Source organism: Rhipicephalus microplus, chromosome X, assembly GCF_043290135.1.
Source record: "Rhipicephalus microplus isolate Deutch F79 chromosome X, USDA_Rmic, whole genome shotgun sequence".
NCBI lineage: Eukaryota > Metazoa > Arthropoda > Arachnida > Ixodida > Ixodidae > Rhipicephalus > Rhipicephalus microplus.
In genome coordinates, this window is record NC_134710.1 from 332897012 (window position 1) to 332909656 (window position 12645).

At 43.9% G+C, this 12645-nt stretch overlaps 2 protein-coding genes across 4 annotated transcripts in view; one reads left to right on the plus strand and one right to left on the minus strand.

Moving 5' to 3' along the window:
- LOC119162052 (uncharacterized) overlaps positions 1-12645 on the minus strand; it is a 105108-nt gene that overhangs the window by 67600 nt on the left and 24863 nt on the right. The window contains exons 7-8 of the mRNA XM_037414536.2: positions 11469-11595; positions 4936-5133 (exon numbers count right to left, since the gene is read on the minus strand). Of these exons, the coding sequence (XP_037270433.2) occupies positions 4936-5133; positions 11469-11595 (325 nt within the window). The remainder of the gene's footprint in view (positions 1-4935; positions 5134-11468; positions 11596-12645) is intronic.
- The window catches only part of LOC119161238 (cytochrome P450 4c3), a 162344-nt gene that overhangs the window by 22157 nt on the left and 127542 nt on the right, over positions 1-12645 (plus strand). For 2 of the 3 annotated variants that reach the window (XM_075879664.1, XM_075879665.1), the window contains exon 2: positions 5434-5526. The exons of the other annotated variant lie outside the window; for it this stretch is intronic. The gene's annotated coding sequence lies outside the window, so the exon portion shown is untranslated. The remainder of the gene's footprint in view (positions 1-5433; positions 5527-12645) is intronic. 3 annotated transcript variants of the gene reach the window in all.

A 12645-nucleotide genomic window follows, 5' to 3' on the forward strand; every position in this document is an offset into this window, starting at 1 on the left:
CCGTAGTGGAGTGCTCCGGAAATTTCTACCACCTGGGGTTCTTTAACGTGCACCCAAATCTGAGCACACGGGCCTACAACAATTCCGCCTCCATCGGAAATGCAGCCGCCGCAGCCGGTATTCGATCCCGCGACCTGCGGGTCAGCAGCCGAGTGCCTTATATAGTCAATAAACCGCTGCGGCTGGGCCACTCATGCACTCTGCGTAACAGTCAAGTGTTCAACCATGGAAGAGCCCTGTCAGGTCTTGAACCATAAACGCAAAGGTACCCTTTACAAGCCTCCTGTCAGGCGAGGAATCGCGTCAACGGAGTAGAATCGCACCAAATGTCACATTATGCGAAGTGATTAACAAGTGGGTGATTTAAAGCAGAGGTGTATAAACACTTGAATAATTGAGTACGCATCGAATAGTAGCCCTTTCAATGGATCGATTCGCGAATTGAATATCGACTATTTAGTTTCTCGAATATAGTCACCACTCGATAATTCCATCATTACAATGGTTTCGCGGTACCCTCATTCTATCATCTTCAAACAAAACTACTTTCGTACTGTGCTATAGTTTGTGAATTTAAATGAGCCCTTAATGCGATAATTCCCACAGTTTACATGACATCAAATAAGCATCTTCCCACTCGGTGAAGTATGCTGTGGACAGAATGCTGATGACATCCAGGCTTTTAGGGTGTCTATAATTGATATCGCAATAAAAGTGTAATTGTGATGTGAAACACTAAAGCCAGTAAGTGGGGCTTTTTGAATTGTGCATCACACATATATTTTTATATATATACTGCCTATAAATGTTTACATTGGAGACACATGTTGTTCCTGTAATCATTACGAGAGCTAATTAAAAAAAATTTAAACCTTCCTGAGGTTCAACTTCTGTTTAAGCATGTGCTGCTGTAAATATTTTTTGTTGTTGTTTATGTTCCATGTACGCCTAAGTGAAAAAAGGAATTTCGGAGTGCTCGTTTTTCACCATCATGTACAAAAACCAGCAGATGCTGAAGCCAGGATAGGTAAGGAGGACGTTAGTTATTTTAAGTGTGTTGTAATAAGAGTGATATAGATGTGAAGAAATTAAAGGGGATGAAAATACAACTTCAGTAGCAGGACGAAAATGATCTCAACTATGTTTTAGTCGGCAATACTTCAGTATAACCGTTTCATTACCTTTTACCTTCATGGTTCTTTCGTCTGGAAGTGCAAGTTTTTAGCACACTGAAACACAGTCAGTGGTCGCAATGTAATAAGTCAAGAAAGGAAAAGAAGACAGCCTCTCGTTTGGGCACGAAGCCACAATGGAATGCGTATGGATTTTTCAGAAAGCAAAGCCTCGTAGTTGCCGAAAATTTGTCCTGGTATGAGACGAACCCATCCGCCGCCATGTGGGTTGTCCGCAGTACTCTTTGCAATGCCATTAGTGCTCAACAGTACGCTATGTTGGGCCAGTTGGTGCATGGTTACGTGAAGGACGTGCAGGTACATCAAGCCTAAAAACGAGAAGAACAAAGGTGAGACAGAAAGAGTGCAAACTCACAACTAAGTTTATTTTCCTGAAGCATTCGCTTTATAAAGTCTCTTCTAGGATATGCGCACAACTCTTTCACTAACTGCGCCTGCAGGAAAGACCAGACAACTAATAAACCTCAAACCACAATGTCACAAGCTGCCACTATGGTGTTACCGGCGTGAAGTCGGCGGCGGGAATGACAGCAGGTTAGTTCGTTCCGTACGCAAGCAAAAGCAGTGAAGAGATGAGATACGTGTGTGGGCAAACGAAGTGATAGTTTGAGTACACTTGTATGTGACACAAGGAATGCAATACTTTAAACAACTACAAGCATACATATATAAAATGACAAATGAGCTTCTAAACCACAAGTATTATTAGATACAAAATTCACATTCAATGAAACAAATATTTGAATAAATAACGAGTAGTTAAAATCGCCAAGGTTCAAAAGTGTTAACAGGGAATGGCCTACGTTCAATAATCGGCCGCGTTGAATTCGCAACAATCGAATGCGAGAATTCCCAAAGAATTTCCAACGCTGATACTCCGGAAGCTGGGGCTTGACGATGAACCCAGGCAGGCTGAGGTAAATTGAGTGTAACCTTTGATGTCTACGTGGAAGACGTTCTTTACGCGTCTCAGCTACACGAAAGGGCCAAGTTCAGGTGGCCAGCCGATACAAAGCCACCAAAAAATTTGGCAGATCCCACGTACAGTGGGAATCGATGATATGCGAAGCACGAAGAGGGAAGGTTCGTATGTCACTTTAAAATTAGCGCAACGTTACGAGGCGGACGTAAATTATGTCTTACATGACTTTTATGTCATGATTATCACGTTTAAACGTATTATTTACCTTCATCGTCTACTCACGTCATGTGATACAAAATTTGGTATATGTGGAGCTAGCGAAACGGCCGCGAGCACGCTGTGAGCGTAGCATATATACTCATGTTTCACATGACACGCATGCCATGATTATCATGTTTGGACATGACATTTACTTTCGTCGTCTATTCCCGTCACGTGACACCAACTTTGATATATGTGGAGCAAGCGGTGTCTTTCCCTTTACTTTTTCTTTCTTACATTTTCATATATATAGATACGCATACATATACGGTGAGGGACGGCGAGGCCGTGCACGCTTACGCCAGCGGGGAAATTCAGTCGAGAGTGTTTATATAATTGCTATCGCAATAAAAGGTTGCGCATCGGCACCATGTGCAGGGCCCCGCCACGGTGGTCCAGTGGCTTAAGTACTAGGCTGCTGACCCACAGGTAATGGGTTGAAATCCCGGCTGCGGCGGCTGCATTTTCGATGGAGACGGGAATGCCGTAGGCCCATGTGATCAAATTTGTGTACACGTTAAAGAACCCCAGATGGTCGAAATTTCTGGATCCCTCCGCTACGGCGTGTCTCACCATCATACGGTGGTTTTAGGACGTTACACTTCATATATCATCATCACCATGTAGAGGGAGTCTTCGCTCCTACAGCTTTTGAGGCTCTGTAAACACGCACATACAAGAACCCCATCGTGATGTGCCACATATATCCCGACGTCTGTAGTTTTAATTTTTACCAGTACTCTACCACCAGAGCCAGTGTTGACTGTATCCTATGGGAATGTTCAGCATTAATCAGGAGTTATGTGGTCACGGCCTCCAATGAAAACCTTCGGGCGCGTTGGCGGACTTCGCTGTTCAGTTAGGGTGTGAACAAACAACTCTGGGCGATCCAGCAGGCCAAGGGAGCTGTCGCGAGAGATGGTCCATTCGTTATCATTTAGGTGGCCAGCCCATCAATCTGCCGAAAATAAATAAAGTTTAAATCTTCCTCTATCTGTGCCCGCACATTTTCTAGAAAAGTCAAGGTGGCGTGCGACAAGACACACGCAAAGCGCATTCTGCGATTGGCCGTGGCGCGGTTTATAACAACCCCCTGAGCTGTGGAAAGCTATATATGAACCAAATAGGGCGCTGTACAAGTGAACACTTAAGACAGCAGTCCTTTTTAATTAAGACTGGAACAAGTTTTCATTTACACTACCACTGCACTTTGTGTGGCTATACCCCGCCGTTCGATAACACTGAAACTACTTCGAAGGAGCCGGGATCTGGTGGCTCTAGAGGTGCTGCATGCGTTTCGCATCAAAAAGACAGGTGATTCTTGCGTCGTCGCGCCTTCGGTTTTGTTGCAGAAAAGTGAATACCAACTGTTGGGTCACGGCGTTTCTGTGTTGGCTTTGTCCCGAAGTGCATGTAAGTATTTTTTCTCTGTTTTTCCCAGATGCTCTCCATGGTTTGAACAGTGCCCAGGTTTGGGTTTTTTTAAAGCTTTTACTTGACCACTTATTTGGTTTTGATATTCCCTAGATACTGTGGTTGCGATCTGAATTTGATGTCTTGTCTGGTTTTTCTGCACGCGCAGTCAGTCAAATAGGTTGGCACAAGTGCTACTAGAGGTTCTTTATTGCCAATGCTTTAGGAACTAAACTTAGGGGTGAGTTGGCACTCTTTCTGTCTCATCTTCGATGTTCTCGTTTTCGAGCTTGCGCCAGGTCTTTCAAGTAATCATTAACGCTTACAAGCAACGGTATAGATCACCTGTTCAGCGAACGCAATGAAGTGTTCGTGAACACTTCATAGCGACGATGCCATTATCCTTCAGAACGTAAACATGCTTTATGCTGAAGATAAGGAAATATTCTTTGGAGACTCTGTCAACTATCTGCTCAGCAAGGGGTTGATTGAGTACCTTGAAAACACCAGCCACATTGACGCCACATATTTAAGTCTTATTTACCCTGTTTTCAGATGCGAGAAACATGACGGTAACGCGCATACCGTGGGAAGATACTTAACGAAGACAGATTTTTGTGTTCAATAACAGCATTTTCATTTTTTAGGAGGGAGGGGGGCGTTATAACCAACAGGTTCCTGCATTTTCGGTGAATTCAAACAGTGTGCTAAACAAATACTACTGAAGCTATAATTAGTAATGATTACTTAGTCCCAGCTTCTGCTATCAAGGTGAAACTAGCAGTTTGAGAAAGAAAAACACATTTCAAAAGGTTATACTACACTGTGCAGCAAAAAAAAAACTTTTTATGAGGTACCCTGGCTATCAACAAACATATATGAAAAAGAAGATTCATCGTGGTGCCTTAGGTGCTCTTGTCCATCTTTCTCCTTCATTGTGCTGGACGTCGAAGGCATCGTGCGAGATAAGCCAACGCAAAATTTTGAACAAAGTACTGGCAGATTAAGCACGCATGCTGCAAGACCCCGATCACCACCGTCTTCACAGAAACTTCATTTAGGGCACTGGCAAGGTTTCGGACAAAACTTTAAACTTCTGAGTGTAAAAACGAGAAAAAGAGCTTCCTCCTAGAGGAATCAACTCACTTCAAACATGAAGGTGTCCACCTCTTCTCGTATGTCTTCTTTAGTGATGTACTGGTCATTCTTAAGATGTTCTACCAGGAGAAGATCCAGAAAAGGCCTCCTTCTTTTGGCCATAGCTTCAGATTCATTCGAGTGGTCGAGCTTTCTGGTTCCTTCGTTGACCTCTTTTTCCAACTCTTTCTTTCGCTCTTCAATCACCTAGTAAAAATAAGTTAATTTAATGGCTATTCACTGGTAAACACTTCCTTGAGTTTAGGCATGTATGCATTAGGTGGAATTGGTACCTGTTTTGCGTCATTATGATCGTATTTAACAGCGGGGAAAAATAGCTCTCGACCCAGCCCACCCGTGAGCACCACTGAGATGCTTCTCTCCTTTCTTGGTTCTGCGATACGGCGTTGATGAGATAGAGGCGTTTGGTCTGCAGAACGTGTAGTGTTTCACTTTTGCAGATCTTCAAAGTCCGCTGTGCTAAGCGCATTCATTCAAACTGCGCAGCAAAGACCTGTACAGTCTTGGGCTCTACAGGCATCAAACGGGAGCGGAAGAAATCGGAGCATCGTGCAGGCCTCGCAATGTCATCCTAGGCGGGTATGTACCCTCACCTTCTTCTGCTTCTTTGGTCAACCCCGGTAACGATATCAGTGCCATTTTTGGATAATTGGTGTGAAAATCGTTGTTATATGACTGGGGGAAACAGTGACAACATAATGCTCGCGCGTGTTGCCACCGTCTCCCTAGTGTCATCGACAGCTGCTGCTAAGCATTCTTTCCAAGGCAGAAGAGCAACACGGCCAGCGAATTTGAATGTCCGGCGATGCGATAAAACAAAAAATAGCAGATTCTACGTACAGTGGGAATCAATGATATGCGAAGCACGACTGAGGAAGGTTGAGATGTCCCATTAAAATGAGCACAACGTGACGAGGCGAGCGTAAATTATGATGTAAATGACTTCCACATCATAATCGTCATGTTTGCGCCTGTCATTTGTGTTTTTCGTCCATTCATATCACGTAATACCGAATATGCTATAGGTGAAGCTAGTGAAACGACTGCGAGTGCGCAATTAGCCTAGAATGTAGTCTTGTGTTACATGACAAAGTAATGATTATCATATTTGCACCTGCGATATACCTTCACATTCATTCACGTCACGTAATGCCAGACTTGGTATATGTGAAGCTAGTGAAAAGACCGCGAGTGCATCATGAGCGTGACATGTAGTCGTAATCTTACAAGACACATATGTCATGATAATCACGTTGGCACCAGTCACATACCTTCGTCATTCATTTACGTCACGTAATATCAAATTTGGGATGTCTGAAGCTAGCGAAACGACCGCGAGCGCACCATAAGCGTGGCGTGTAGTCATTACATGACACACATGTCATGATTTCCACGTGACCGCCTGTCACTTATGATTGTCGTGCACTCTTGTCATACCATACCATTTTTGTAATATGTGATGTGAACGAAACCACCACAGGAGCTGGAAAACAATGACATATAAATGGTGACATTCACGACATAGATATCATGATTTTTCTGTTATGCCTAATTACTTATGCTCGTTACAGAGTCATGTTTTGTCGTACCAATTTTGGTATAGATTCCATTATCCAAACGGCCAATAGAGCTAAAAATCACAGACAGACAGACAGACAGACAGACAGACAGACAGACAGACAGACAGACAGACAGACAGACAGACAGATAGATAGATAGATAGATAGATAGATAGATAGATAGATAGATAGATAGATAGATAGATAGATAGATAGATAGACAGACAGACAGACAGACAGACAGACAGACAGATAGATAGATAGATAGATAGATAGATAGATAGATAGATAGATGGATAGATAGATAGATAGATAGATAGATAGATAGTTAGATAGATAGATAGATAGATAGATAGATAGATAGATAGATAGATAGATAGATAGATAGACAGACAGACAGACAGACAGACAGACAGACAGATAGATAGATAGATAGATAGATAGATAGATAGATAGATAGATAGATAGATAGATAGATAGATAGATAGATATGGTCAAAGTCGCTGAAGTTTGCTACGCAATGCTTTGCATATAAAAAGTGTGTTTGTGTGTGTGTGTGCGAATAAATAAAGCGCAGCCTTTCGGCGTTTTCTTCCACAAAGTCCCTAGCGCAGGCCACCTTTTTTAGAACACGCAGTGTCATTAGTTGAATACTGAACTCATATGTTCACTTCACCGTACGTATACTGCAAATGCGTCATCTCTCTCACAAGGATAAATTCAAAATTATTCCCGGTTCCTTCGTACCAAGGCGTTCGTGAACAGCGCCACAATACATACTGGCTGTCAGTGCCGCAGTTTCTCACGGGCTATAGTTGTGAATTATATTTTTTTTTCTTTTTCTGTGCAGTGGCGTCAGCCTTTTCAGTCTTGATAGTCATGAGCTTTTTTGTATGTTCAGAAAAACTGTAGTTTTATGGTTAAATTACCACAAAGACAATAAGGTACCCAGGAAGATTTGTGCACGTGTAATAGATCTGTACTCCTCACAGAGTAAAACAGGAGTATTCATCGCCAACGAGGTGAATGTGACGCGTCCATTTGATCTTGACATAAAGTGCAAGCACACTTAGATATTGTATGGTGAATCTAAGAAACACACGGTCTGTATCGCGAAAACTTTTTTCTGACGTGAATATACGTCGCAGCACACTCGCACTGGGCATGGGTTGTAGTGATGATTGGTATACTTTCATGACACACCAAGCGCCAGTTTCCTGCGAGGGTTCGTTCACGCTAGAACTTTTTTTACTGGGTTTCTGTCGAGTGACTCGAAGCCAGCACAAAATGCAGCGAACGATTGAACAGCAGTGCGACATCATGTTGATTTAACGATACTCCTAGCGATACCCATATCGCCTTAGAGCCCCGACTTGGTATCAGCAGATCATTTACTATTCTCGAAAGTGATGTCCTCTCAAAAGGAATACGTTAATCTTTAAAGGGGCCCTGCGACACTATTTAAGCGTGCATTTTTCATCGGTTCTTACGGCGCTGTGGAACGCGCCAATATCATTGCTCAAATGGCAACGCCCAAGTGGACGCTGTTATAATTTTATTTCAAGGAAAAAAAACTACCTTGATTTCAAACTATAGCGACACACATTGGCTATTTTTCTTATAAGAAGTGGCGTAATGTCATGTGACGTGACGACAAACACCGTTCGCTTTTGATTAGCTGGACGCGAGAAAAAGCGTGCAATATTCATATGGTGGTAGCTAGTATATACGAGTGAATGCTAAAACAGCAAACACGTTTTTTGTATTTTCTCATGAAGAAATCATTCCTGTTTCTAAATGATGTATTTTGAGAACAACGAACACAACACAGCCTGCGAACGAGGCTATGGTACGCCAGCAAGCAACTAAAAGTGGAAAGGCATGCCGCGTTTTTAGCGAGCCAGAAATGTAAGGGGTGGTGGGCGCCGGCGTTGCCGTAGAACTAGTCTTGCATGCAAGCTGAGAAGTGACCCTGCCCAAAGTGTATGTGTGTATCTTGCACAGTGTGACCGTGGAAGCGTCTTCTACTCGACGCACGTGGTTCATAGCAACGTTTCTAGAACTAGTCTTCTAAAAACGTTGGTTCATAGTAACCATGCTAAACACGCCATGAAAAAGAGCGGTAGCAAGGTAGTGTGTGAAGGCCACCATGAGGTGACATTTCCGGAATGTCTTTGAGAGACGCATTCCGTGACTGGAAGCGGCCTTTGGCGTGAGCAGGCGAGCGAAATGAGAAAGACAGCGTTTCTCCTCGTCGTCCGCTCGAGTTTTGAAATTTTAGGACTACTAACTTCGCTGTCTATGCACCAATTTCCACCATTTTTGTTGCATTCGTCTCAGTATTCATTGCTACACGTCTTCCGGTGCTAGATAGGGGTGTTCCTAAAGTGTCGCAGGGCGCCTTTAAGGACCTTCTATAATCGGCATACCAGTCCCGTCAGGAAAAAGCTGTTGACAAAAGTGCCGACGCTCAATGAAGCACTTTTGAAGGTTTTTATGGCACCATGTTGTCACATCTCATAAAACTATGTTCCGAACGTTTTCGCGACACTGTTCATACAAACCTTCTAGCTATTCCAATTGTAGTGGAATAGCATCTCGTCACCGTTTTTGGCAGCAGAGGAAATGCAGCCGCCATGGCACACAGTGACGTCGGACGCTTTGTGCTTGTGTTTGCTAGTGGCGCTCGGAACGCCTCACGAAACGGAGCCTCGCGTAGACCAACACCAACAGCACGTTTAGTCATTGCATTTTCAAGTTTAGACATGAGAAGTTTAGGCATTGCAGTTCTGAAATGCTCGATACCAACTTTGGTCATGCTATAGTACATGTTTTCCATAATTTCTCTTTCAAAACTTTCATTTCACCTGCTCTTGACATTTCCCCATTATAAATAGAACAAATGACTTTTTCCCGGATAGAGTTGACATATTGTATAGTCGCGTACAACTTAAGAAGGCAGGAGAGGCCCCGCCCAGATGACCGAAGCGCAGCAGCCAATAGGTTCCGCGACTAAAGAAATAGTACCGCCCAAAAAGCTGTGAATGCTTCTAAAACGCGTATTTGTCGGTGTAAATACGATTTGTGTATCGTGACGAGTGCTTTGGTAAGGATGTAATGATGAAAATGCTACAGCACATGCCGGATCGCGAGAGAAAAATAACTCCGTGCCTTCTACAACGCTGTGCGTCGTTTGCTGAGGAGCAAGATCGACGGCACCGGGCATGTAATTGTAAAGCAGTCGCTGGTTTTGTAGCGTAAGATTTGCATGTACTTTTTGTGTGTTTGCACAAGCTTTTTTTGAATGTGTCAGGCTTTCTTTTTTCGAATGCGAACCTGCAATCTCGTGAGTTCACGCACGTTGGCGCACGCAGAGGTAATCAATTATGCGAGTTGCGAAACTGCGTTCCGAAATCCGGACACGCAGTTAGCCCAATTTTTGGGAAGTTAGCTGACGTTCGCGCTACCTGGGAGCAACAATACAAAACACAAGTAATGCGTTCAATAGTGGACGTGCGATTCAACAGGTGGCGCGACAACCTGCTCACTCCCGACAAGAAGCCAATGCCGTGTTCGTATTTCAATACATGGAGCCTATGGGGATTTTCCATACTCGTATGATTGAATAACTCTGTTTCGTGCAAGTTCACAGTAGATACCAAGCTTCGGCGAACTCTCCTCGTCGTAACTTCACTTAAGCGCAAATAAAACACCATGAAACAAACACACACGATGTTTGTTTGCATCGGTATGTCGCCTCGCGATCCTGTTTCCAGACGAAGCGAAGCGCAGCGTCCCCGATGTTCGCTGCTATCTCTCTTCGCTGGCTCACGACTCAGAACAAACACACGTGGCACAAATGGTGTATCGTAAGCTCACAATGATGTTTCCGGCATGACAGACCACCACACATAATTCGAAATCACTGTGATGAAGGGAGACGCACACAGCCAACGGGACTCGGCCCAATCCGAAGCGAGGACGGCCATGTTGGGCATCTTTTCCGTCGGCTGGATCCGCGGCTAGAGTGTAGTCCGGCGCATGACGTCACCTGAAGTGCGCATCTATTGGTGAAGGCTCGTGTACATCTGCCTTTGAGGGGAAAACGCCGCTGCCTTCTTAAGTTTTACTCGACTATATTTGTAACTACCATACATCTGGCTTGTCTCGTTCATTGTGTAGTAAGGGGTAAACTGAGGCATGCTTCATGCCTTCGGATACAGTAACGTACGCGACGGAATTGGGACATTACTCATGTTATGACTAGCGAGTCGTATTCGTGAAATCATTTTACTCTCCCATACTAATTTTTGTTTTCCCCAAGTTAATGGCATGATCATGAGAGCACCGAGACGTAAGCAGACAGACAGACAGACAGACAGACAGACAGACAGACAGACAGACAGACAGACAGACAGACAGACAGACAGACAGACAGACGGACGGACGGACGGACGGACGGACGGACGGACGGACAGACAGACAGACACAGAGACAGATGTGCAAAGTGATTCCAGTATGCAAAGAAATGCTTCACATTTAAGTGTCGACGTCGAAACACACGCCATCGCGGTGGCGGGAAAGCCATTGCTGCATAAAACGTGCAATGCATAAAACGTGAGTTGTATAAAATGTGCAATGTTCTGGTGGCGGAACAGCCATTGCATAAAGTGTGCAATGAGGGTATGGTTTCGCCTCTCTCAAGCGTCAAGCTGTTTCCCCCCGTTTTCAACCAAACCTAACCTAACCCAACCTTTGCTATGTCTGCATCTCAAATTATATTATGATTTCATTGGTTTTACTGCTTGTTGGCTTTATATGATTAGGTTTCGTAGACGTGACGGCGTGCTAAGTAACCGCATTTGATAACCTTGCATGCTCATATGCAGAAATTTAAAGTGCTTGGTGCAAATACCCATAAAAGTGAATGAAGCTGTTAGTGAACAGTAAGCGCAAACTTACCCTCCGGGTGAATGAGTGAAGCACATTGAGACATTTGTTGAACTCCCGGCCAGAAGCTGTACAGTTGTATACAAAGTCGAAGTGCAGTAAAGGCTTCATAGTTCTCTCCAAAAATAGCTCTCCAAGTCTGAAAGTTATTTTTTGGATATAAGATTCAACAGGGCTGTGAAAGAGGTGGCTGTTCGCTTTGTGAGCACAACTTTATGCATGGACTGCGTACCACACGGGGAGGACGAAAGCACACATGGATAAACAAAGGCATCTATTTAACTCAGGATGTGCGTGCATGTACTTATGAAAGACTCAAATACGATGAATAAGATGAAAGAAATTGAAGAGAGTTTGTTGACGCTGCCAAAAAAATGCTTAATTTATATCCTTATTAATATTTGGCGATATACATACCAAAACAAAAATACAAATATCAGTAATGCAGTAAGGGCGACTCCGGAAATTTCGACTCACTGGTGGTTTTTAGCGCACACTCACGTCAAGCAGTGCACGGCCCTTTAATAATCCACCCCCATCTAAATGCAGCTTTCACGGCCGATATCAAACCCGGGTCAGCAGTTGGATACCGAAAGAGCTGATCCACCGTGGAGGATTAAGCTAACTTTCCGTACTCCTGTGGCCGGCTGTATATCCCTCTCCTTGTTCCTTGATCGTGAAATGTGGGTCATTATCTCACCAGGTATATTCAACGCCGGCACGTGCTAGAATCTACAACCAAGCGCGGTGCTCGTAGGCACGTTTTGCGTTTCACAAAACGGTTACACGGTTTATGACAGGAGTATCTTCACATGCGTAGCCGCACAATGTTACACCGTGTTTACCGTACGTAAGAGGAATGGCATAAATGACATTTACCTACTTGTGGCGAATTTTGCAAAAACGTTTTCGTCTATAGCACAAGCAGTCACCTTAACTTTGGCTGAACGAAGAACTACTACAGAGTCAGTGAGAAAGTGGCAAGCAACATAGTGGGTGTCAAGCATCATATAGTTTACCAAAATGTGCGAGATGAAGATCGAACAGGCCTACGTGCCTACATCGAGCCATGGTGATCACTTGGTTGAACCCTTATATGAAGACGTAGAGTCAGCCATTACTAAAGTAAAAACACAGTATACCATTCTAATGGGCGACTCTAATGCCAAAGTAGGCAAGAAAGAGGCCG